At 36.1% G+C, this 23,578-nt stretch overlaps 1 protein-coding gene across 6 annotated transcripts in view; it reads right to left on the reverse strand.

Annotated features, from left to right (window-relative positions):
- HDAC9 (histone deacetylase 9) overlaps window positions 1-23,578 on the reverse strand; it is a 1,141,821-nt gene that overhangs the window by 316,541 nt on the left and 801,702 nt on the right. For all 6 annotated transcript variants that reach the window (XM_060196121.1, XM_060196126.1, XM_060196123.1 and 3 more), the window contains one exon: window positions 12,479-12,599. In XM_060196121.1, coding sequence (XP_060052104.1) covers window positions 12,479-12,599 — 121 coding nt within the window. The remainder of the gene's footprint in view (window positions 1-12,478; window positions 12,600-23,578) is intronic.

Genomic DNA, 23,578 nt, shown 5'->3' on the forward strand with positions numbered 1-23,578 from the left:
GTCCCTGGGGACCAGCTCCTAGCAGGCTCCCCTGCTGAGCTTCTGTCTTTACCAAATTCCTGACCCACCAGGGAGTATCATTCATTCTAAGTCTATACCCTTCTGAAACCTCTGGCCTTTTATCTTTCTAAGTAGCCAACCCCCCACACCTTACTCTGCATAGCTAATTAAATTATTAAAAATAAATAAATTAAAAAAAAACTCTTTCCTTTCACCACTCTTTTATGACTGTTCTTTTTCTTTTTTCTCTCCTTCTTTTTTTTCTTTTTCTCATTCTTGTCATCCATTCTTGTCATCCTTACAGCTTCCAAAGCCACAGGCCCCAGCCCCCACACCACCAAACAGTGTGCTTTCACTGAATTCACTGATACACATTTGGGAATTATTTTGGGGAAGCATTCTGACTCATTGTGGACTCTCACTGCGAGTGTCTCTGCTCAACTTCCCTTCCTCCTTTAGCCACCCCTAGAATATACAGTGGATAGTAGATTTGCATAACTGTCTATTTCAGCTATCCTTGTCTACTCCTGAGGTGTTTTTTTTTCTCATTCTTAACAATCAGCTGCCTCTGATCACGAGGTTTAAGGTAATCTGGGAAAGGGTTTTTTTTTTTTTACCCTGCTCTATTTCATTATTAATATTATATAAAGGCATATATCTTCCCCCCCCCTTTAGGTTGATCAGAATTAACTCTTAGGGTATCTTGCATTGCTAGGGTAGTTGGCATCTTATCTACTGTGGGAGGAACTTGTCTCCTTACCCCTACCTCCTCTACAGGATCTCCCCTCCCTCCTCCTCCTAGCTCATTAAAAAATTAAATTATATTAAATTAAAAATAAAGTAATCAAAAAAAACCTTTCCTTTCACTCCTCTTTAATTACAGCTCTTTTTCTTATCTTTTCCCTTTTCTCTCAATTGTCTCTTTTTTCTTTGTTTTTTTATCTTGTCATACACTTCTTCCTTTCTTCTTCTTTGCCTTTCTGAATTTGTGAATTATTTGGGGGAAGAAATCTGACTCAGAGTGGACTCTCTATGTGTGTGTCTCTGCTCTAGTTCCCTTTCCCCTCTTGTGACCCCTAGAATATACAGGACAGTAGATTTGTATAACTGTCTATTCTTGCTATCCCTTCTTTCTTTTCTCTTTCTTTTTCACTGGGATTTGGTTACTATTTTTTCACGGACTGGAGAAAGTTTTTGGCTAATTGGTAGTGATTAAACTGCTTCAATACTTGCTTAAGTTGCTACTGTAATTCCTGAGGTTGCTGAGTGTAATTGTCATAACGGTATTTAGTACAGTGTTGCTTGTACTCAAGACACAACAGCTGAGAAAAACAGAGCATAAAAAAGAAACATATAAATTAAAAAAATGGGTAGATCAAAAAGAAATAAAACTGCTACTCCAATGAATGAAGACAAGAGCCCAGAAGAAACTATAAATCAGCCAGAAGTAACCATAGATAATAAAAGTATGCAAGCAACAATAAACTTATTAATCACAGAAATGAAAACAACCTTGGAGGAAAGGAATGGCAGTATTAGGGAAACAACAGTTGAGAACCCCAAGGAAAATACTAATTATCTTGAGGCAATTGGAGAACTGAAAGCTGAAATAGTTGTAATGAAGAAAGAAGCGGAGGCAAGGGAAAGCAGACTAAGAGAAGCAGAAAACAGAATTAGTCAGACAAAGGATGAGTTAGAGAAAATGAAGAAAGGTGAAAGAGCTCAAAAAGAGATTGAGAGACACTGAAAACAACAACAGAGACATATGGGATGATCTCAAAAGAAGTAACATTAGTATAATTGGCCTGCCAGAGGAAGAAAGAGAGGAAGGGGAAGCAAACATTCTATAGGAAATAATAGAAGAAAACTTCCCAAACCTGAATAACAGAAAGGACATCAAGATTCAAGAGGCCCAGAGAGTACCAAACAGAATCAACCCAGACCTGAAGACACCAAGACACATCATAGTCACAATGAAAAGAAGTAAGGATAAAGAAAGGATCCTAAAGGGTGCAAGAGAGAATCAAAAAGTCACATACAGGGGAAAACCCATAAGATTATCTGCAGACTTCTCAACTAAAACTCTAAAAGCCAGAAGAAAATGGCAAGATATCTATCAAGCCCTGAATGAAAAAGGGTTTCAACCAAGGATAATATATCCTGCTAGACTTTCATTCAAACTAGATGGAGGGATCAAAACCTTCTTAGACAAACAACAGTTAAAGGAGGCAACCATCACCAAACCGGCCCTGAAAGAGCTTCTAAAAGACCTCTTATAAACAAGAACATCACTATAATACTGGCAATATATCAGAGAAAACAAAAAAAATTTTTTTTTGAACAATGGCACTACAATACATTAAATCCATAATATCAATAAATGGCAGTGGCTTAAAATCACCCATCAAAAGGCACAGAGTGGGGGGATGGATCAGAAAACATAACCCAAACATATGCTGCTTGCAAGAATCCCATCTGTCACAACAAGATAAACACAGACTTAAAGTGAAAGGATGGAAAACTATCATACAGGCTAATGGACCACAAAAAAGGGCAGGAGAAGCCATTCTCATCTCAGACACGATAGATTTTTAAATAAAGTAATAAAAGATAGGCAAGGACATTACATAATGATTAGAGGATCAATCAGCCAAGAAGACTTAACAATCATTAACATCTATGCAACCAATGAGGGACCATCTAAATACATCAAGCACTTACTGAAAGAATTTCAAAAATACATCAATAGTAATACAATAATATTTGGAGTCAATCAATGTCATTCACCACATCAATAAAAACAAAGCCAAAAACCACATGATTATCTCAATAGATGCAGAGAAAGTCTTTGACAAAATCCAACACCTATTCATGATCAAAACTCTACAAAAAATGGGAATAGATGGGAAATTCCTCAAGATAGTGGAGTCTATATATAGCAAACCTACAGCCAACATCACACTCAATGGACGGAGGCTGAAAGCATTCCCCCTCAGATCGGGGACTAGACAGGGCTGTCCACTGTCACCGTTACTCTTCAACATAGTATTGGAAGTTCTTGCCATAGCAATCAGGCAAGAGAAAGGAATCAAAGGAATACAGATTGGAAGGGAAGAAGTCAAGCTCTCACTATTTGCAGATGATATGATAGTATACATAGAAAAACCTAAAGAATCCAGCAGAAAACTACTGGAAGTTATTAGGCAATATAGCAAGGTATCAGGCTACAAAATCAATGTACAAAAATCAGTGGCATTTCTTTATGCAAACACTAAATCTGAAGAAGAAGACATCCAGAAATCACTCCCATTTACTGTCTCAGCAAAATCAATCAAATACCTAGGAATAAAGTTGACCAAAGAAGTGAAAGACTTGTATACTGAAAACTATGAGTCACTACTCAAGGAAATAGAAACTGATACCAAGAAGTGGAAAGATATCCCATGCTCATGGATTGGAAGAATAAATATCATCACAATGAATATTCTCCCCAGAGCCACATAAATATTTAATGCAATACCCATCAAAGTTCCACCAACATTCTTTAAGAGAATAGAACAAACACTACAATCATTTATCTGGAACCTGAGAACACCTACAATTGCCAAAACCATCTTAAGGAAAAGAAACAGAAATGGCGGCATCACACACCCAGACCTAAACTATATTATAAAGCCATCATCATCAAAACAGCATGGTACTGGGAAAAAAATAGGCACACAGACCAGTGGAACAGAATTGAGAGCTCAGAAAGAAATCGACACACATATGGACATCTAATCTTTGATAAGGGGGTCCAAGGATTAAATGGAAAAAGGAGGCTCTCTTCAATAAATGGTGCTGGGAAAACTGAGTTGTAATATGCAGAAGGATGAAATTGAACCACTTTATCTCACCAGAAACAAAAATCAACTCCAAATGGATCAAAGACCTGGATGTCAGACCAGAAACAATCAAATACTTAGAGGACAACATTGGTAAAACAGTTTCCCACCTACACCTCAAGGACATCTTTGATGAATCAAACCCAATTGCAAGGAAGACTAAGGCAGAAACAAACCAATGGGACTACATCAAATTGAAAAGCTTCTGCACATCCAAAGAAACTGTTAAACAAACAAAGAGACCCCTCACAGAATGGGAGAGTATCTTCACATGCCAGACATCAGACAAGAAACTAATCACCAAAATATATAAAGAGCTCAGCAAACTTAGCACCAAAACAGCAAATGACCCCATCCAAAAATGGGCAGAGGATATGAACAAAACATTCACCTCAGAGGAGATCCAAAAGGCTAACAAACATATGACAAACTGCTCTAGGTCACTGATTGTCAGAGAAATGCAAATTAAGACAACACTAAGATACCACCTCACTCCTGTAAGAATGGCATACACCAAAAAGAACAGCAGCAATAAATGCTGGAGAGGTTGTGGGGACAGAGGAACCCTTTTACATTGCTGGTGGGAATGTAAATTGGTCCAGCCTCTGTGGAGAGCAGTCGGAAAAACTCTCATAAGGGTAGACATTGACCTTCCATATGATCCAGTAATTCCTCTCCTGGGTTTATACACCTAGGACTCCATAACACCCAACCAAAAAGTGTGTGTACTCCTATGTTCATAGCAGCACAATTCATAATAGCTAAAACCTGGAAGCAACCCAGGTGCCCTACAACAGATGAGTGGCTGAGAAAGCTGTGGTATATATACACAATGGGATACTATGCTGCTATCAAGAACAATGAACCCACCTTCTCTGACCCATCTTGGACAGAGCTAGAAGGAATTATGTTAAGTGAGCTAAGTTAGAAAGATAAAGATGAGTATGGGATGATCCCACTCATCAACAGAAGTTGGCTTAGAAGATCTGAAAGGGAAACTAAAAGCAGGACCTGAACAAATTGTAAGTAGGGCACCAAAGTATAAACCTTGTGGTGAGGGGTAGATATGCAGCTTCCTGGGACAGTGGGGGGTGGGAGTGGGTGGGAGGGATGGGTCACACTCTTCTGGTGGTGGGAATGGTGTTTATGTACACTCCTAGTAAAATGTAGTCATATAAATCACTAGTTAATTAATATGAGAGGGGGAAAATTAATTGTATGTCTCAAAGTTTTTAAAACACAGACTGAGTATTTTTAATTTATAGGCTGTGTAATTGATATGCAGACTCTCTCAAAAGCCTAGACCAAGTAGATCAGAAGCAACCAATAGCACAGCTATATACAAGATACTGGATACTGTAAAGCAAACCTTAACAAAAGGACTTTTCAAAGTTAACCCAATTACCAAATAATGTGATGATAACATTAACTATAGATTGTCTTTTTGAATCCTAAGACAGCAGAAACCTCACATCTCCACTATAGAGCTTCTACTTCCCCTATTCCTGGAACCATTGGATAGGGCCCACTTTCCCATATGCCTCTCCCAATCCATATCAAATAATATTGTATCTGCCGATCACAACCTAACCAACGCAACGATTGCCACGTCAGCATGCTTCACTTCAGACTGTGTCCAGCGACTTCACGTGTGGAGTGACAACCCTTCAGCTTCATTGCTCGTGTGAGACCTTTCCTTTCATGGTATACTCTGGTTCCATCTCAGGTGGTCCACTTTCTAGCAAAGTCCCAAAACCTAGATTTACACCAGTTTCTGTGAGAGAGAGCATATGTTCACACGTATCCGTAAACTACTGCAAAATATTTACCTGAAAGCAGAAGTACACTAGAGTTTGCAGTGAGTACCCCCCTAACACTTCCTCTCCACTATTCCAAGCTTTTGGTCCACGATTGCTCAACAATTTGTTTGGCTTAGTATGTTAACTCTCTTTTCAGCCACCAGGTTCCAGATGTCTTCAGGATACTGCCCAGGCTTCCCTGGACTGAAGACCCCACCAATATGTCCTGGAGCTCAGCTTCCCCAGAGACACACCCTACTAGGGAAAGAGAGAGGCAGACTGGGAGTATAGACTGACCAGTCAATGCCCATTTTCAGCGAGGAGGCAATTACAGAAGCCAGACCTTCTACCTTCTGCAACCCACAATGACCCTGGGTCTATGCTCCCAGAGGGATAGAGAATGGGAAAGCTACCAGGGGAGGGGGTGGGATATGGAGATTGGGTGGTGGGAATTGTGTGGAATTGTATCCCTCCTACCCTATGGTTTTGTTAATTAATCCTTTCTTAAATAAAAAAAAATTAAAAATTTAAAAATTTAAATACATACTTAATCTAAGTTTCTAGTTGAAGTGTATAGCTAAGACTGAGTCTACCATAGCCATTTCAAAATTCATTATTTTAAGTAAGCATATTATAAACACTATTAATAGGGAATCCAATTTATTTCCCCTTTTGGTGATATAAATGTAATTGAAATTTAAATAAAAATGTTAAGATGCACTTGGCAAACTTCGCAAAATCTTCCTTGTGAATGATCCTTGAGATTGATATTTTATGCATTATTTAGTGACGATTTTACTTCCCTCAACTTTTAGTTTTTTTCAAGATTTATTTTTATTTCATGATGAGAAGAAGGAGGAAAAAGGAGAGAGAGAGAGAGAGACAGACAGAGAGACAGACAGACAGAGAGAGAGAGAGAGAGAGAGAGAGAACAGAGTTTCGCTCTGGTATAAGGTGATGCCTCTTGGTCCTAAGGCATCTGAGTTGGTACTCTAACAAAATGATTTATTTGCCCAAACCTCTGCATTTTATTTTCTTTATTTTCTACTATTACACAGTTGAAAGTAAAAGTAATTATTCTTCAATATCTAAGACTAAAATCTTCATTGCACAGTAATTAAAGGAAAAGTCAAGGAGCATTTCCACATCACAGTAAAAGTGTTCTTGTCTCAGACAAGTTGCTCAGGTGATTGGTGACAACCAAACTCAAACTCTGATTTCACCTATTCCACTTCATTTGCTCTATTGGTGATGAATGAAATAAATAATGATGAAAATTGAAAACAGGTTTGTGGTTGAATGTTCTTGCCTTGTCAGTAAAAGTCTAAATAGATTTTACTGTCACAGAAGCAAGCTTATTTTGAAAACAATAAATTATAATAGTCAATTTTTCAAATACAATTGCTAACAGATGGGAAATGATAAGGAAGCAAGTAAATGCAAATGAAAAAATTAAAATATCTCATTGTATGTAAGTATTTTTACGGATAACAAGACAAGAAGCCATGGCCAGGGACGTGGCTCACGGCTCAGTGGTGCATGAGGAACATATGAGACCCCCAGTTTGAATCCTCACATTCCATATTGTAGACCAATGCTCTGGTCTCTCTCTGATTCTTTTGTTATCATTAAACAAATAATATATGGAAAAATAATTGGAAATTTTTTAATAAAAATACTGGCACCAGTAAATGATCTATTGAAAAATTGATGGAAAACTTGGAGAGAAGCACGCTTTTTTAAGTTGTTGGTCTTAACAAAATATTTTTGCACCCATACATAGTTTGTAAGTATAAATTCAATGATCACAAAATCTATGAGACTGGGTATTGGGTGGTAGTGCTGTGGGTTAAGTGCACATCTTGCAAAGCTCACTGACCTGCCTAAGGATTCCGGTTAGAGCCCCAGCTCCCCACTGCAGGGTTGGGGTTTGTTTCACAAGCTGTGAAGCAGGTCTACAGGTGTCTATCTTTCTCATCCCTTCTCTGTCTCCCCTCCTCCCCCAATGTCTCTCTGTCCTATCCAACAACATCAATGGCAACAAAACAATAATGACAACAGCAAGGGCAATAACAACAACAACAACAACAAAATGTGGAGAAAGAATGGCCTCCAGGAGCAGTGGATTCGTAGTGCAGGCATTGGGCCCCAGTAATAACCCTGGAGGCAAAAAAAAATATATGAGACTATTTTTGGTGGTTGAATTTTTCATACCACAGTCAATAAAAGGGAATAAAGATAGCATGATTATGTAACAAAGCAATTCAAAATATATTTTAATTACCAAACTCTAAGACAATAAGAAAACTATATGGTAGAAGGAAATATAACTTAGAAGAATAAACAGCATGAATATGGAGTGACCTTACTCATGGGCAGAAATTGAGAAATATGAACAGAAAGGGGAAACACAAAGTAGAATTTGGACTGGGTTGTGGTGTATTGCACTAAAACAAAAGATTCAGAGTGTATGGGAACATTCAGGTCCTGGTGCATGATGGGTGCAAGAGAACCTAGGCTGAGGGTGAGAGCATTTTTAGAAAATATACACATGTTTCAGCAACTATATTTATTGTAAATCATTAATCCCCCAATTTAAAAAAATAGAAGAAAAGCAGATGACCCTAGGAGAATTTTACTTTGCAATGTTTTCATAGTACAAAAAATACGTTATCAATTATCTAGTGGCATGAAAACATTTTAATTCATTGAATTGGATTGGATTTAACTTTTCATAATGTCATATTGTCTTTTTCATGATTTAAGATGTGACTAGCCACAAGATAGTAAACACTGGGAATTAGAAGAGGAAAATTAACTTTGAGAAAAACCTTACACCAAAAATAGTTGAAAAAAAATTCTGGGGGGAGTCATAAATGGTGCTTTACAATTCCAGGTCAAATTATTCAGAAAGAGAGACGTGAGACAGAGAGAGAAAGGAGGAAGAGAGAGAGAGAGAGAGAGAGAGAGAGAGACCAGAGCACTGAAACATTCCCCCGTATATTAGAGACTAGACTCAAACCTGGGTGGACTACATAACACACCAGGTACTCTGTAAAATTAATTATCTTGCTGGTTTTAAATATATCATTTAATAGTATCTAGAGTTACTTAGAGAGATAAATAGTTCCCATTTTCAAATCTACTATTTTGTAAGATTTAGACATCTTTCAACACACAAACACCTTTAGCTGTGGTCATACTAAAATTTTGCTTAAATTCCACCTGCTACTTTAATAGTGTCAACCTCACTTAGAAAATTCAGGAAACCTAGTAAACTTCACTTTATTATGGGAGTGTGATTACATAGAATGTAGGCATCGAAAATTGAGGATGAAAGAGGGATGTGTAGGAGTGAAAGAAAGGGATTAAGAGAAAGTGTTTTGATGAATATTAATATTATAAACCAACACAATGGGCACTACTTTAATTATTTAATTAATTAATCTATTTATTATTGTATAGAGTCAGAGAAATTGAGAAAGGAGAGCAAGATAGGGAAAGAGACAGAGAGACACCTGTAGCCCTGCTTTTTCAGTTGTATAGCTTTCCCACTGTAGGTGGCAACCAGGGACTTGAACCCTGGCCCTTGCACACTGTAATGTATGCACTTAACCAGGTGCATCACTGTCTGGCCCCACACATGGCCGCTTCAATTTGATCATTTAGATACATTTTTTTCCCCTCCAGGGTTATTGCTGGGCTCGGTGCCTGCACCATGAATCCACCGCTCCTGGAAGCCATTTCCCCCCCTTTTTGTTGCCCTTGTTGTTGTAGCCTCGTTTTGGTTATTATTATTGCCATTGTTGATGTTGTTCATTGTTGGATAGGACAGAGAGAAATGGAGAGAGGAGGGGAAGACAGAGAGGGGGAGAGAAAGATAGACACCTGCAGACCTGCTTCACCACCTATGAAGCGACTCCCCACCTATGAAGCGACTCCCCTGCAGGTGGGGAGCCAGGGGCTCAAACCGGGATCCTTATGCTGGTTCCTGCGCTTTGCACCACATGCGCTTAACCCACTGCGCCACCGGCCGACCCCCTTAGATACAAATTACGAGAGCATAGAAATTCAACATATATATATATATATATATATATATATATATATATATATATATATATATATATTTAAATGAATATGACCACTTACTTAAAACTTGACTTGAAAATCAGTTAAATTTCTGGATTCAGAGGAGAAATTGAAATAGCTCTGTAAACTCATTAATGCTGAATTTAACAGAATCTAACAGGATATAATATTTTATCTTTACTCATGTGAAATGTATCTAAGGAGCTTCATATGTGTATTGAAAGCTAACTCTAAGATCATTAGTTGGATGAATCTTCCTAGCCCATATTAAATATTCAAAACTAAGTAAACATGGCTACTACATTTGCATTAAATTCATAAAAGCAATATTACCTATGCTTCATAGTAATCACATAGATATATAAAATTACTTTTATTCAAGTTCTAAATTACATGCTGGACATGTTAGACAGAGAGAAATTGAGAGAGACAGAGGAAAATAGACAGCCAGAAAGGAAGAGACAACTTGCCACACTGCTTCACTCTTAGTGGAGCATCTACCCTGCAAGTGGCGACTAGGAATATGAACCTGGGTCCTTAGCATTTTAGCAACAACAATTATTTTCTAGTATCATTCATATGCCCACCTATGAGTTTATCCCAACTAAATTCAAAGAAACTAGTCTTATACCAAGGTTAATTTATAATAGTAAGCATCAATAACAAAAATAGGGAAAATTTTCTACTTGTTTCTCTTACCTGTTAATAATGAGTCATCATGAAAATAGTTTAACTTTAAAATGTGTATTTGATTTAAAAAAAAACCCATGAAAGTTAGTGTTTGATTAACTGTATGGGTTAAAATATGGAAATTTGTGATACAATATGTATAGAAAAAGAACTTTCATGTGTAGATACAGGATCTTTGTCTATGATGATATCGACTTAATGGGTTCTATATTATTATATATTTTAGTTCTACTATGCAAACTGCTTCTAATCATCAAATTCTGGCAATATGCTTTCTAAAAATTAAGCAAACATTTTTAATAGAGGTATAGAAGCAAAGAAAGAGTAAAAGAGACAACTGAATCAAGCATCTTGCAACAGTGTGAGGACCAGACTCAAATATGGATCTGCACTACCCATGTGAGCTATTTTGCTAGGCCAACATTAAGCAAACCCTTTCTATCAATTTCTCCATAAACTATCGTTGCTCAACTTGCATACACACATATACATTCATCCTTATACCTTTTCATTACAAAGAGACTTTTTTTTTTCCTTCAGGGTTACTGCTGGGACTCATTACTGGCACTGGAATCCACTGCTGGTGACCATTTTTTCTTTTTTCTTTTTTTTTCATTTACAGAGAGAAATTGAGAGAGGAGAGAGAGAGGGAGAGAGAGAGAGAGAGAGAGAGAGAGAGAGAGAGAGAGAGAGGAACTTTAAGACCTGCTTCACTGCTTATAAAGTGTCCCATTGCACGTGGTGAGCTGGGGCCTGAACCTGAGTCCTTATGAATAGTACCATGTGTGCTAAACGAGGTGCACCACCACCCAGCATCTAAATAGGCAAATTGTGAATGTTTTAGCAGATAATTCTTAATTTATCCTTAAAAATTCTATTCAAGATGGCTGCCACTATATTATGTATTTTCTTTTGAATTGTTTATGAACAGTGAACGTAAATCATTTTGAAATAACAATGAATTGAGAGTTCAGTAATTTAGAATGAATATAATAAGTTTAGTATAAAGAAAGGAAAAAATCCTTAAAAAATCTTTTGAATTAAAATGATTAAAATATGATCCTGAGCTGGGTAGTGGCACACCTGGTTGAGCACACATGTTAACAATGTGGAAGGACCCAGGTTTAAGTCCCCGGTCCCCACCTGCAGGGGGAAAGCTTTGCTAGTGGCGATTCAGTATTGTAGGTTTCTCTCCATCTCTGTCCCTCTCTATAATCCCCTTCCCTCTTTATTTCTCTATCCAGTTAATAAATAAATAAAATAAAATAATTTAAAGAAATGACCCTTTTAACATTTGTTGTTCTGTCTCATTATTTTATTATTCCATTATAAAATATTATTAGTGAGATTAATATCGAGTTAAAATAAAACTGTTTTCCTAAACTTTCTCTAAACTTTGTTTTTCTTACCTTACATGTACAGTTTATATAAAACTATTCAATATGAACTTTATTTTAAAATCTAATAAAAGTTTGAAAAATATGTACTACCTAAATATTACTTAATAGCCTGTACTTCTGCTATCAACATTTATTCCCATTAAAAGGCATACATTAAAATATACAATGCAGTATTCTTATTAAATTTAGTGCAGTAATAAGAATTTTTCACTTAAAACAAATTATGTCTTCTTGTTTGCCTAGGTCACAGGAAAAAAAAGAACTGAAAATAAAGCAAATGGGAAAGGGAATGTACTTAGTCCTTTTAGTTTAAAAATGTGAACTAGTTTAACAATATATTAATTTCTGTATGCTCAAACACAGTAAACAAATGAAATTAAAAAATAATTAATTTCTAAGTAAATGTCATAGAGCTTGCATTGTCATTTTTTTCCATTACAAGATTTTCTTATCTACATTGCCCTCTTGTGAATGACTCATTCCATGCAACAATTTTGTTGGAAAAGCTTATTTTTTGTCACACTGCCTGCCAAGTATTTTCAACTGACATCAGCCTTAAATAATGATAGTACCGGAATGTGCTATTCTCAGTAGAATAGAGGTCTATACAGACCCAAGAGAGTCCTGGGATCCAGCTTCTGTCCATCCAGGGGGTTGGTGCCATACAGCAGTGAGTGATGTTCAGAATGAACAAGTTGTATTTCCTCCAGACTGGCTTTTCGACCTTGGATTCTCTGAAAGAAAATAGTAGAAGACTGCAGCATTGCACTGACAACATTTAGAAGAAAATAAGATCCCAAGCCACATTTAAGATGATTAATACTGGGCTGAGTTTCATCATTTAGGAATGTAACACTTCTTGGTAAAGTACCATAATAACATTAAAAAAAAAAAACAGTTAAGTTCCAACATATTGATTTTTTTGCCCAAGTGGGTAGCTGACATAAAGCATATTACTATTACTTTTTCCCCTAAAAATAAATCAGTATCATAGAAATCAATAGCTTTTAGTGGAACTTATAAGCTTAAAAAACAAACAAAAATATTGAAAAATAAATTCATTAAGATCTTATTTTACACTATCCTCAAGTACTACTTCTGGTTTTTTGGGTTTGTTTCTTTTAAGGATTTTTACTAAACTGTATCAATTATTATTTCTTAAAGGAACAAGTAAGTACCCCAAAAATGTAATGCACTTGATTACTAACACCAAAATGTAATCATGTTGTGCATGAAGTTCACAGTAGCATTAATCTAAAGAAAAACATAGAAAAATATGTCATGACTTTACAGACAACCCAAAAAATATATAATTGGTATTCTAAGTATGTCCTATGGAATAGGTATCAAACTGTGAATAATCTCTGTTGAGATCTGTACAGAAATGTATAGAGTAAATATTTAGAAACCGTTATGGTAATGTGACATAGTATTTTAATATTTGTTAAATCTAGTATAATCTTATCTATTTTTGTTATTTATTTCCAGAGTGTTTCTTTTACAAATGCATTAGCTCATGACACATTGGAAATGAAACAAAAGCAGTAACTGTTTAACTGGAGATAGTTTGAGATACTTTAGTCTCGATCATTATTTTTATACACATCCTTACAGAGACTACTCTTTAGAGATCTGTTTATTTTTATGTGAGAGAAAGAATAAGATGCTTGAGCATTACTCATCTTTAATATATGAGGGGGGTCAAATCTGGAACCTTAGGCATGCAAGTCTAGTGCTCCAATGCTCTGAGATATTTTCCTGGCCCACCAGGGTTATCACTGGGATCTGGTGGTGACCATTCTTCTCTTTTCTTTTCCTTTCTTTCTTCTTTCTTTCTTTCTTTCTTTCTTTCTTTCTTTCTTTCTTTCTTTCTTCCTTTCTTCCTTTTTTCTTTCTTCCTTCCTTCCTTCCTCCCTCCCTCCCTGCCTCTTTCTTTCTTTCTTTCTTTCTTTCTTTCTTTCTTTCTTTCTTTCTTTCTTTCTTATTTTTACTAGACAGGACAGAGAGAAACTGAATGACTTGCAAACCTGTTCCACCACTTACAAAACACTCCCCCTCCCCCACAGATAGGGAGCAGAGGCTCAAACTTGGGTCCTTGCTCTTGGTAATATGTGCACTTAACCAGGTGCCCAGACCCCTTAATTTATTTTTAGTCATATTTTTTTAAAGACAGGGTTATCCATTAAGTTAAACTTCATTTAGTTTATATGAAATGTACTCTTCTGGGCCACCTTTCTTAGTTGACACACCTGTCAGCCCAACAAGCATTGTGCAGCTGTATGAGGTTGATTAACCTTCACTTAGAAAATTGCAAGGGAGTCAGGAGGTAATGCAGTGGGTTAAGCACAGGTGGCGCAAAGCGCAAGGACCAGCCTAAGGATATCGGTTCGAGCCCCCGGCTCACTACCTGCAGGGGTATCACTTCAAAAGTGGTGAAGCAGGTCTGCAGGTGTCTATCTTTCTCTCTCTCCTCATTGTCTTCCCCTGCTCTCTCCATTTCTCTCTGTCCTATTCAACAATGATGACATCAATAACAATAACAATAAAAAACAAGGGTAACAAAAGGGAATAAATAAATATTTTTAAAAAGAAATTTGCTTTGCTTTCTAAGTTATTCAAATTGTATTAAAATTTCGTTGAAATAATTCTTGATAACAAGACATTTGTAATGTTATTTATAAGTAAAACTATAGTGAAATTCAAAGAGAATCTGTTCAGGAATACTGTCCTCTCATATTTCTCAAGATGGAGTCACAAATGATATAGAACCATCCATTGATAACACCTGTATCAGGGCAAGACAATTACATATTCAGTATCTCTAGTGCAAAGCACAGTGATTGCTATCGAAGTGTACTTTGTTGAAAGAGTAGGCCAGGAAAAAATTAACCTACCAACACTTTAACATAATTGGGTAAAGGGTAAAACTGCTTGTCACAGAAAAATTGTTATGTCACAATGAGAGAGAGAGGAATAGTAGGAGAAAAGACAGGTAACAAAAGTAATGTAAAACAAACTTCTTGGCGCTGTGACAATCATGTGCCAAATAAATAAATGCAAATGTAATTTTCTTTGCCATACCAATGAAGTCCCCTACTTTTGACACAATGTTTCAACATGTACATTTCTAGAAAAATTGAAAAAAATGTTTTCTTTATTTAGTAAGATGAGGATGATAATGATAAAGATTATGACAAATACAATGATGGACATTTGATCAGTCATTGCTCTGGCCAACAAATGAGCATGCTAATCAACAAATTTGGAAACAGTCATGGAAGAGTAGAACAACCAAAGCAATAGAATGGTAAGTAATGAGAGAAAAAAGAATAGGAAGAAATTTAGTTGATATGAAAGGAAGACAGCTGATATTTTAGCTGGTGGAAAATCACTTCAATAAATAATGATGACTCTGCAGTCTGAATCTTCCAAAATCAAAATGCTTGGTGTATTGGAAAACCAGATCATGACAGTCAGTCCTAGTCTGGCAAATAATAAACACTATGAAATAATAAAATTTCCAGCTCTCATCTCTATGAATCTATGAAATCCATACCCACTTTCATTATGCACACTTATAAAGGGAAATAGCTCTATCTTAAAATTATCAATTATATAGCTAACAGATTCACATTTTGATTAGTACCAGAAAACTTTATGGATTCTTCACATTTCTCCTTTCACAGATTTCCTTTTCCACTCCAAATTGAATATTTTTCACTATAATGTTAAATATCACACATGTATACATAAATCTATGACCTATGTTTTTATAAACTAATAATATTTATTTTTTAATATATGTCAAATATATGTCTATGTATTTATATGCCATATAGTCTATGCTTGTCCCAATTCCTTTCTGATCCTTCCAAAATTCTGCTAGCATTCCGGTTGAAATCTCAATCACACATTTGAAAAATAAAGCACTATTAAGATTTAATTAATGACAGTGGCTAAAGCACTGATAAATCACAGACACTGGTGAATCTTAATTCAACCTCTGAGTAATGCCAGTCAACTATTCTAATAGTGAGGAAGGAGAATATGATCAGGGCTAAATAGCATTTGCTTACTTTAATAGTATTCTGTCCTACTTTATAATTCATCTCCTTTCTCATTAGTAAAATATGACATAGTTCACAAGTTTTTGCTTTGGTAGTGCAGCAGGATAAGAGCACTTGGCACAGAGTACAAGGACTCAAGCCCCTGGCTCCCTACCTGCAAGAGAGTCGCTTCACAGGTGGTGACGCAGGTCTGCAGGTGTCTATCTTCTTCTCCCCTTCTGTCTCCCCTCCCCTCACCATTTCTCTCTGTCCTATCTAACAATGATGGCATCAATAACAACAATAATAACTACAACAACAATAAAAATAGTTAGATTAAAATAAGGAAATATTGGTGTGTTACATCATAGTGAAAGACTCTGGGGTGGGGTGGGAGGGTTCAGATCCTGGAACATGATGGCAGAGGAAGACTTCGTGGGCATTGAACTGTCTTGTGGAAAAGAGGAAAATGTTACACATGTACAAACTATTGTATTTTATTGTCAACTGTAAACCATTAATTCCCCAATAAAGAAATTAAAAATAAAATAAGGAAATACTTAGTGTTGACTACCACCCACTTCTATGATGGCTAGAATACAGGAACTATAGAAGGTTTTATGTAGAAACCATATGTTTCTACATAAAAAGAGCAATTATGAAGAATGTAATTTATTATGAAGAATATTCTACTTGGAGCTAGCATGACTTGCAAATTACATTTCACTGGGCAATTGCTTTGGGAACTTCCTAAATGACTAAGCTTAAAATTCTGAAGTCACAAATACTTTCTTCTTTCTTTTCACTATAATTTTCAGAAGCATTTCTATGTTGCTTTAGTTTTTATCAGATGTCTTAAATTGCTAATATTAATTTTTCATCTTGATTTTAATTCTCTAACAATTCTCATGTCCTGGTATTAACCTCAGCAACTAATTGTTACTTGGTTCAGCTTTAGTATAGATATTTTCTATTTCCTGTGTACTCTTTATTCATTCATTTCTTCCTAGTGGTAATCTCTTCATTTAAAGGTCACTAGTATAATTAGGCACAAAATAGGATAAAGTGCTCTGATACTCACAATTTAGGGAGATACTGATTTCCGTTCTCAAAGAACCTAGGCTGTAGCATAACTAAAGTCAGCTATGATATTCTCACCAGCACAATTTTTGAGAATTACGAATAATAGAGACACTCAATGCATATGAGGGATGGCATTCATATGGGATTTTTCTTTTGAGATTCAAGTTTAGGTTTTAAATAACTAAGCAATAGAAGCCTAGGAATGTAAACTTCTAGCTTTTCTTTAAAGTAACAACAATATATGATTGTGTTCATTACTACATTGTCTTTCTCTGTGACTTGCACTTTCTGAAGCAAGTTTCTGCCTTGAGAGTAAGGAAATATAAGCACACCTGACAATCTTATTTAGTACAGGGTCCCAAACAGTTTGAAGTTTGACTAAAGATTTTTTTTTTCTTCAAATGACCATATCATTGAGTCTTACAACATACCATGGTTCTTTCCTAAAGAAATAGTCTTTCTGAAATAAAGCCCTTTAATGCAACCTGATTATATATGGAATGTTATGAACATGATCTACAAAGCCATACTGTGACAGGATAAACTGCAGCCTACCCACACCCACCCACACACATAGCACACACGGTATAGATTCGTATTTTTTTCTTCCAAGGAGCAGGGAAAAAAGGAAACAGTTCTATTCCTTCCCCTCCTGTGTTCAAAGCCTGGATTGAGGCCAGTGTCCTAATCAGTTCTCATTGGCCCTGGAGGAATCAGAACCTTTTGTAAAATATAATAAAGGGCATAAAATCATGATAAAATGCATGAAAAAGCAGTGCCTTTGGTTAGGGAACTAGAAATAATTTAGCAGAACAGATGGATTGCATTGGTTTGGTATTATTGAAGACATGAAAGGGTTCATTTTGTGGCAGTTCCAAATTACGAGAAAATGTCCAACTTAAATTTGACAAGTCAAAGTACCTGCCTCTGCTGGGGGAGACCCCATTTTCTTTAATCATTTTCAAAGTGATGACATATTAGGTATGAATTTCCACTGAAATATCTCATTTTCAAAAAATATTTCATCCTGTGTTCCTAACTATAGGGGTATATTTTTATTTTATCTACACACACAAAAAAAAATCCCCAAGGCTGCACACTTGGAGAGCTAAAGAATTGTAACTGAACTAAGAGTATCAAGGTTTCCCTTGCTGATCCAAATGTACTAAATGAAGACTCAGTTTGTGACCTGTACATTTTTCTTGATAGATTGTCCTCTATTATGCAAATGTAAAAATCTGGTCTTATTTCTCATGCCTAATTATACTCATCAGAGTATGCTTTAGATGAGCATACCCACATAAATACTGGTGAATTTACATCTGTAAACCTAACATTTCCTTCTTTATTCTCTAAAGAAAGTTTCTTTCTGTAGTAAAGTTTTTTTTTCTTTTAAAATTGAGAAATTGAGAGGTGGGAGGAGGCATATATATATATATATATATATATATATAGAGAGAGAGAGAGAGAGAGAGAGAGAGAGAGAGAGAGGGAGAGAGAGAGGGAGAAGGAGAAATAGAGAGGCCCCTACAGCTTTATACCTGGATTGTTACACATTGTAGTGTGTGCACTTAATCAGGTATACCACCACCAGGTCCCCTCATGCATGTTTCTTATTCTTTGTATAACCTGTTATCCTCAGAGTCTTTCTAAAAAAGAAAGTGTAGTGAAAGAAAGGAAAGGAAACCCAGCAATCAGCTCAGCAGGTGTTTGGTCCTTTTTGATTTTTAATAATTTATTTATTTAATTTTAATGAAAGATATACAGGCAGAGGGGAAAATAGAAAGTAATAGAAATAGAGAGATAAAAAAGATAGAGACCAGGGAACTAGGTCACTGATCAGCTCTGTCTTATGGTGTTGGGGTTTTAACTTAGGACTTTGGAGCTTTAGGCACAAGTCTTTTTGCATAACCATTAATTATGCTGTCTATCAAACCCTGTTCGGTCCTTTCTGCTGGTCACATGAGGAAAAAAATTAACTGTCAGAATCAGGATCTCTAGGTTCTGAGTTCTGCCTCTGTATCTAACATGCCTACAGGCAGCTCTGAGTACTTTCTGGACATTTATTGTCTTCATTTAGAAACATAAACTGATTTGACCAAATTATTTTTAAAACTCTTTTAATTCTAAAATTATAAGATACAATGTGAAATAACCTGATAGATAATAAGACTCAAGAAAATAAGTTTTCCTTTTCTTTATAAATTTGCTAGAGGCAGGGGCAAGCAGTGGTGTACCTGGCTGAGTACACACTTTACCATGTGCAAGGACTCAAGTTGGAGCCCCTGTCCTGATCCTGAAGGTGAACGCTTCATGAGTGATGAAGCTGTTCTGTATATCTTTCTCTCTTCCTTTCTATCTCCCCCATCCCCTCTCCTATAGAAGAAGAAGAAGAAAGAAGAGGAGGAGGAGGATGAGGATGAGGAGGAGGAGGAGGAGGAGGAGGAGGAGGAGGAGGAGAAGAAGAAGAAGAGAAGCAATAAATTTTTTGACACAGGCAAGCAAATTTATCACACAAGTGATAAATAGCTACGAGTAAAGGAACAGAGAATTTGATTTGAGGATTTTCAAAAAGCCACTTTTCTTTTATGCTTTTCTAAATAAAAAAATTTATTAATAAAATGGAAATGTTGACAAGACCATAAGATAAGAGAGGTACAGTTCCACACAATTCCTACCACCAGAACTCTGTATCCCATCCTCTCCCTTGATAGCTTTCCTAATCTTTTTTTATATAAAAAGAAAACGCTGATAAAACCATAGGATAAAAGGGGTACAACTCCACACAATTCCCACCACCAGAACTCTGTATCCCATCCCCTCCCCTGATAGCTTTTCTATTCTTTAACCCTTTGGGAGTATGGACCCAAGGTCATTGTGGGATGCAGAAGGTGGAAGGTCTGGCTTCTGTAATTACTTCCCCACTGAACATGGGCATTGACAAGTCTACTGATATTCCTAGCCTGCCTCTCTCTTTCCCTAGTGGGGCGGAGTTCTGGGGAAGCAGAGTTCCAGGACACATTGGTGGGGTTATCTGTCCAGGAAAGTCTGGTTGGCATCATGTTAGCATCTAGAACCTGGTGGCTGCAGAGTTAACATATAAAGCCAAACAGATTGTTGACTAATCATGAACCTAAAAGCTGGAGTAGTGCAGATGAAGAGTTGCCTTTTTAAATTTAACAATGATTGACAAGACCATAGGCTAAGAAGGGTACAGTTCCACACAATTCCCACCACCAGAGTTCCGTATCCCATCCTCTCCATTGGAAGCTTTTCTATTGTTTTTTTTAAGTAAATCTTTTGTTTTTTAAATCTTTATTTATTTACTGGATAGAGACAACTTGAAATTGAGAAGGGGGAGATAGTGAAGCAGGTCTGCAGGTGTCTCTCTGTCTCTCTTCCTCTCTATCTCCCCCTTATATCTCAATTTCTCTCTGTCTCTATCCAATAACAAATAAATAAAATAAATAAAAAATAAAGTTAAAAAATAAGAAAAAAATTTTTAAAAGTTAAGAATCATGAAAGTCTTTTGGTTTCTTTTTTATCTTTTCTCCTCTCTCTCTCTCTCTCTTTCTCTCTCTCTCTCTCCCCCCCTCCCTCTTCCTTTTTCCCTCTCCCTCTCTCTCTTACTACCAGGTTTGTCTGTTTATCTTTGGGGCTCAGTGCCAGCACTATGAAGCCATTGCTTCTGGTGATCGTTTTTTTTTTTTTTTCTTTCTATTTTCTTTGATAAGACAGAGAGAAATTGAGAGGGGAGAAGGTATGAGAGAGAGAAAGATTAATACCTGTAGACTTGCTTCACCACCTCTGAAGCATCCTCCACCCAGGTGGGATGTAGGGGGTGCACCCAGGTCTTTGAACATGGTGTGTGCTCAACCAGTTGTGCCATCACCCAGCCCCCTCTATTCGGTTTCAGTGACAAGTTCATTTCACTTGTATGTAATACTGATTGATGTTGTCATTATAATGCACTTTAAAAAATAACTCAGGACATAGAGTAGCTTCAAAAGTAGTTTAGGAAAAAAAAGTAATTCTCATTCTATAATCAAGTTCTGGGTGACAACAAACATATATGTATTATCTATTTTTTAAGTTTTTTCATTTTGCCAACCATTTCAAATTATTATGTCCCTCAGAAGCAAGAAAAAAATACTCCTTAATGTAACTGGCTAATTTTGCATATTTTATTTTATTTTTACTAGAGTACTACTCAGCTTTGGTTATGGTGATGTCAAGATTGAACTTGGGACCTTACAGCCTCAGGCATGGAAGTCTTTTATATAACCACTCTGCTACATGTTTGGCCTTAATTATTATGCTTTTAGTACAACTGAATTTTCTACATTATAATTATTTTTTTAAATTATAGATAAACAAAAGATATAGATAAACATTTTAATGGTTAGGATTGAAATTTTTTATAATGATCATATATGAAACAATTTTTCTTATAAAATTCTGTGCTATATCAGTACTATAATTTTTAAATGGTCAAAAAACATTTAACTGTTCATTTATTAATATACTTTATTACCAGTATTTTTAAATAATTTTCATTTGTTTATTTTTATGAGAGATATGTATGCACTTCTCAGTTCTGATATGGCAATTAAAGAAATCAAATCTGCAGCCTCCAGCATGAAGTACTCTGCTGTAATGTACTGAACATCTCCATGTTCTAATACAGCAAGGTTTTAAAATTCTGGATCATTTTCCAAATGAACTCAAAAAGGTAGATAGATTATCTTATTGCCTTTTGTTGGTTGGTTTCCACAATAATTTTTGTTTCAAAAAAACCAATCAAAGAAAATAAGTCAAAATAGTCTGATTATAAGCCACTCAGGTTGTCTTTGGTATATTTAAATATCTGGGCTCATTCTATTCTAATGTACAGATATCTCTCAGGAAAAAAACAATATAAAATTATTTGCTTAGCACATCTAGATCACATTCCGTCTAAGACTAACATCTTTTTGAGACAATTCACAAGACTTCCTGTCTAAATCTCTTTACTGCCATGTGTTTAGATGCTAAGACAAATACACATTAAGACATTTTTGCAAACTAAAAAAGACAGTTAGCTGTTATGTGCTGCCATCTAGTTAGACTACTCTGTAAAACAAATGTTTAATTGAATTTCTATTAACTTGCAGCACTCTGTGTTTTGCTGCTCTGATACTAGAAAACTTGCACACCCCTGCAGTGCTTCCACAAAATGTTATTTCTTAGATTTGCAACTAGTGTTTCAAAAATCCCTTGTGTGGACAGGAATTCTTTGGCACCTAACCTTTTTATAGTAAACCTGTCCTGCACTTTTCTCTTTGAAACTGCCCAGAAGTCCCAGAAGGGGCAACAGTAGCTTGGTTTGGTGTCCCAAAATTGTTTTGTAATTACTTTGTGTTGGCACTTGAATAAAAGAGTTAAACATTTCAGCACAGCATGTTGCTTATGGTTTTTACTTATGAATTAAGCGAAACAAAGTTTTTCAATATTAGTCACAAAGAAGCAATGCAAATTCCACATTATGTGCAATCCAACAAAAGCATTAAAAAATGTTATTATTCTCAGAACAAATGTGAGAGCAAGCAAATGTCTGTGGGTGGTTTGGTAGTGTCGAGTCATGAGCACTTCTGGAAAAACAACTGCAAGTGCATTTCTAACAGATGATAGATCAATCTGTGCAAATTTTAAAGCAAAGAAAAGCTCATTGTTTTCTTTAGGGGAAACCACATTTCAGAAACCTTGCTACCTAATCAGAGAGCTTGATGATTAGGTGAGGACACATAGTGACCCTTCATGTTCCATTTCTTAGGGTTGAAAAAAAAAAGCTGCTTAATTTACTTTCTGCTTTTAACTGAACCACTAGACTGACCAAATAGTGGAAAAAATTAAAGGGTACTGGCATGAAGGACTACCAACCAACTCAATTTTTTAAAAACAGTGCCACAGCATGCCAAAAAAAGTTAGCCCATATAACCACTATAATCCAACATAATGAGAACTAATGCTTTCTCTGGATGCTAATCACAACTAGTGAGCAGAGCCAATTTACAATATAGCTGGCAAACTAAAAGCTATGTGTTTACTGAAACATCCTATTTTTTCCTATATATAGCCAAAGAGGGTGTTATATTCCTAAGAAACTCCTTAGCTATTTGCTTTCACACATTATTGGAACTAAACTCTGAACCAATCACTAAAACTTCTAGTAAATAGAGCTTGCAAAATAGTTCACCTGGATAGTGTACCTGCTTTGCCATGTACACGACCATGGTTCTGTCTTGACCCTCAGCATATTGTAAAAGGTCACAGTACTGTAGTGTCTTTCCACATTTCTCTCTGCCTTCCTTTTTCCCCTCTTTCCATGTGAAAAAAAGTAACTGGCCCAGAGCAGTGAAGCCCTAGCAATGATGAAAGAAAGAAAGAAAGAAAGAAAGAAAGAAAGAAAGAAAGAAAGAAAGAAAGAAAGAAAGAAAGAGAGGAAGGAAGGAAGGAAGGAAGGAAGGAAGGAAGGAAGGGAGGAAGACAGGAAGAGAAAAAGGAAGGAAGGAAGACAGCAATAAAGAAAGACATCCAGCAAGCAA

This window comes from Erinaceus europaeus, chromosome 8, assembly GCF_950295315.1.
Source record: "Erinaceus europaeus chromosome 8, mEriEur2.1, whole genome shotgun sequence".
Taxonomy (NCBI): Eukaryota; Metazoa; Chordata; class Mammalia; order Eulipotyphla; family Erinaceidae; genus Erinaceus; species Erinaceus europaeus.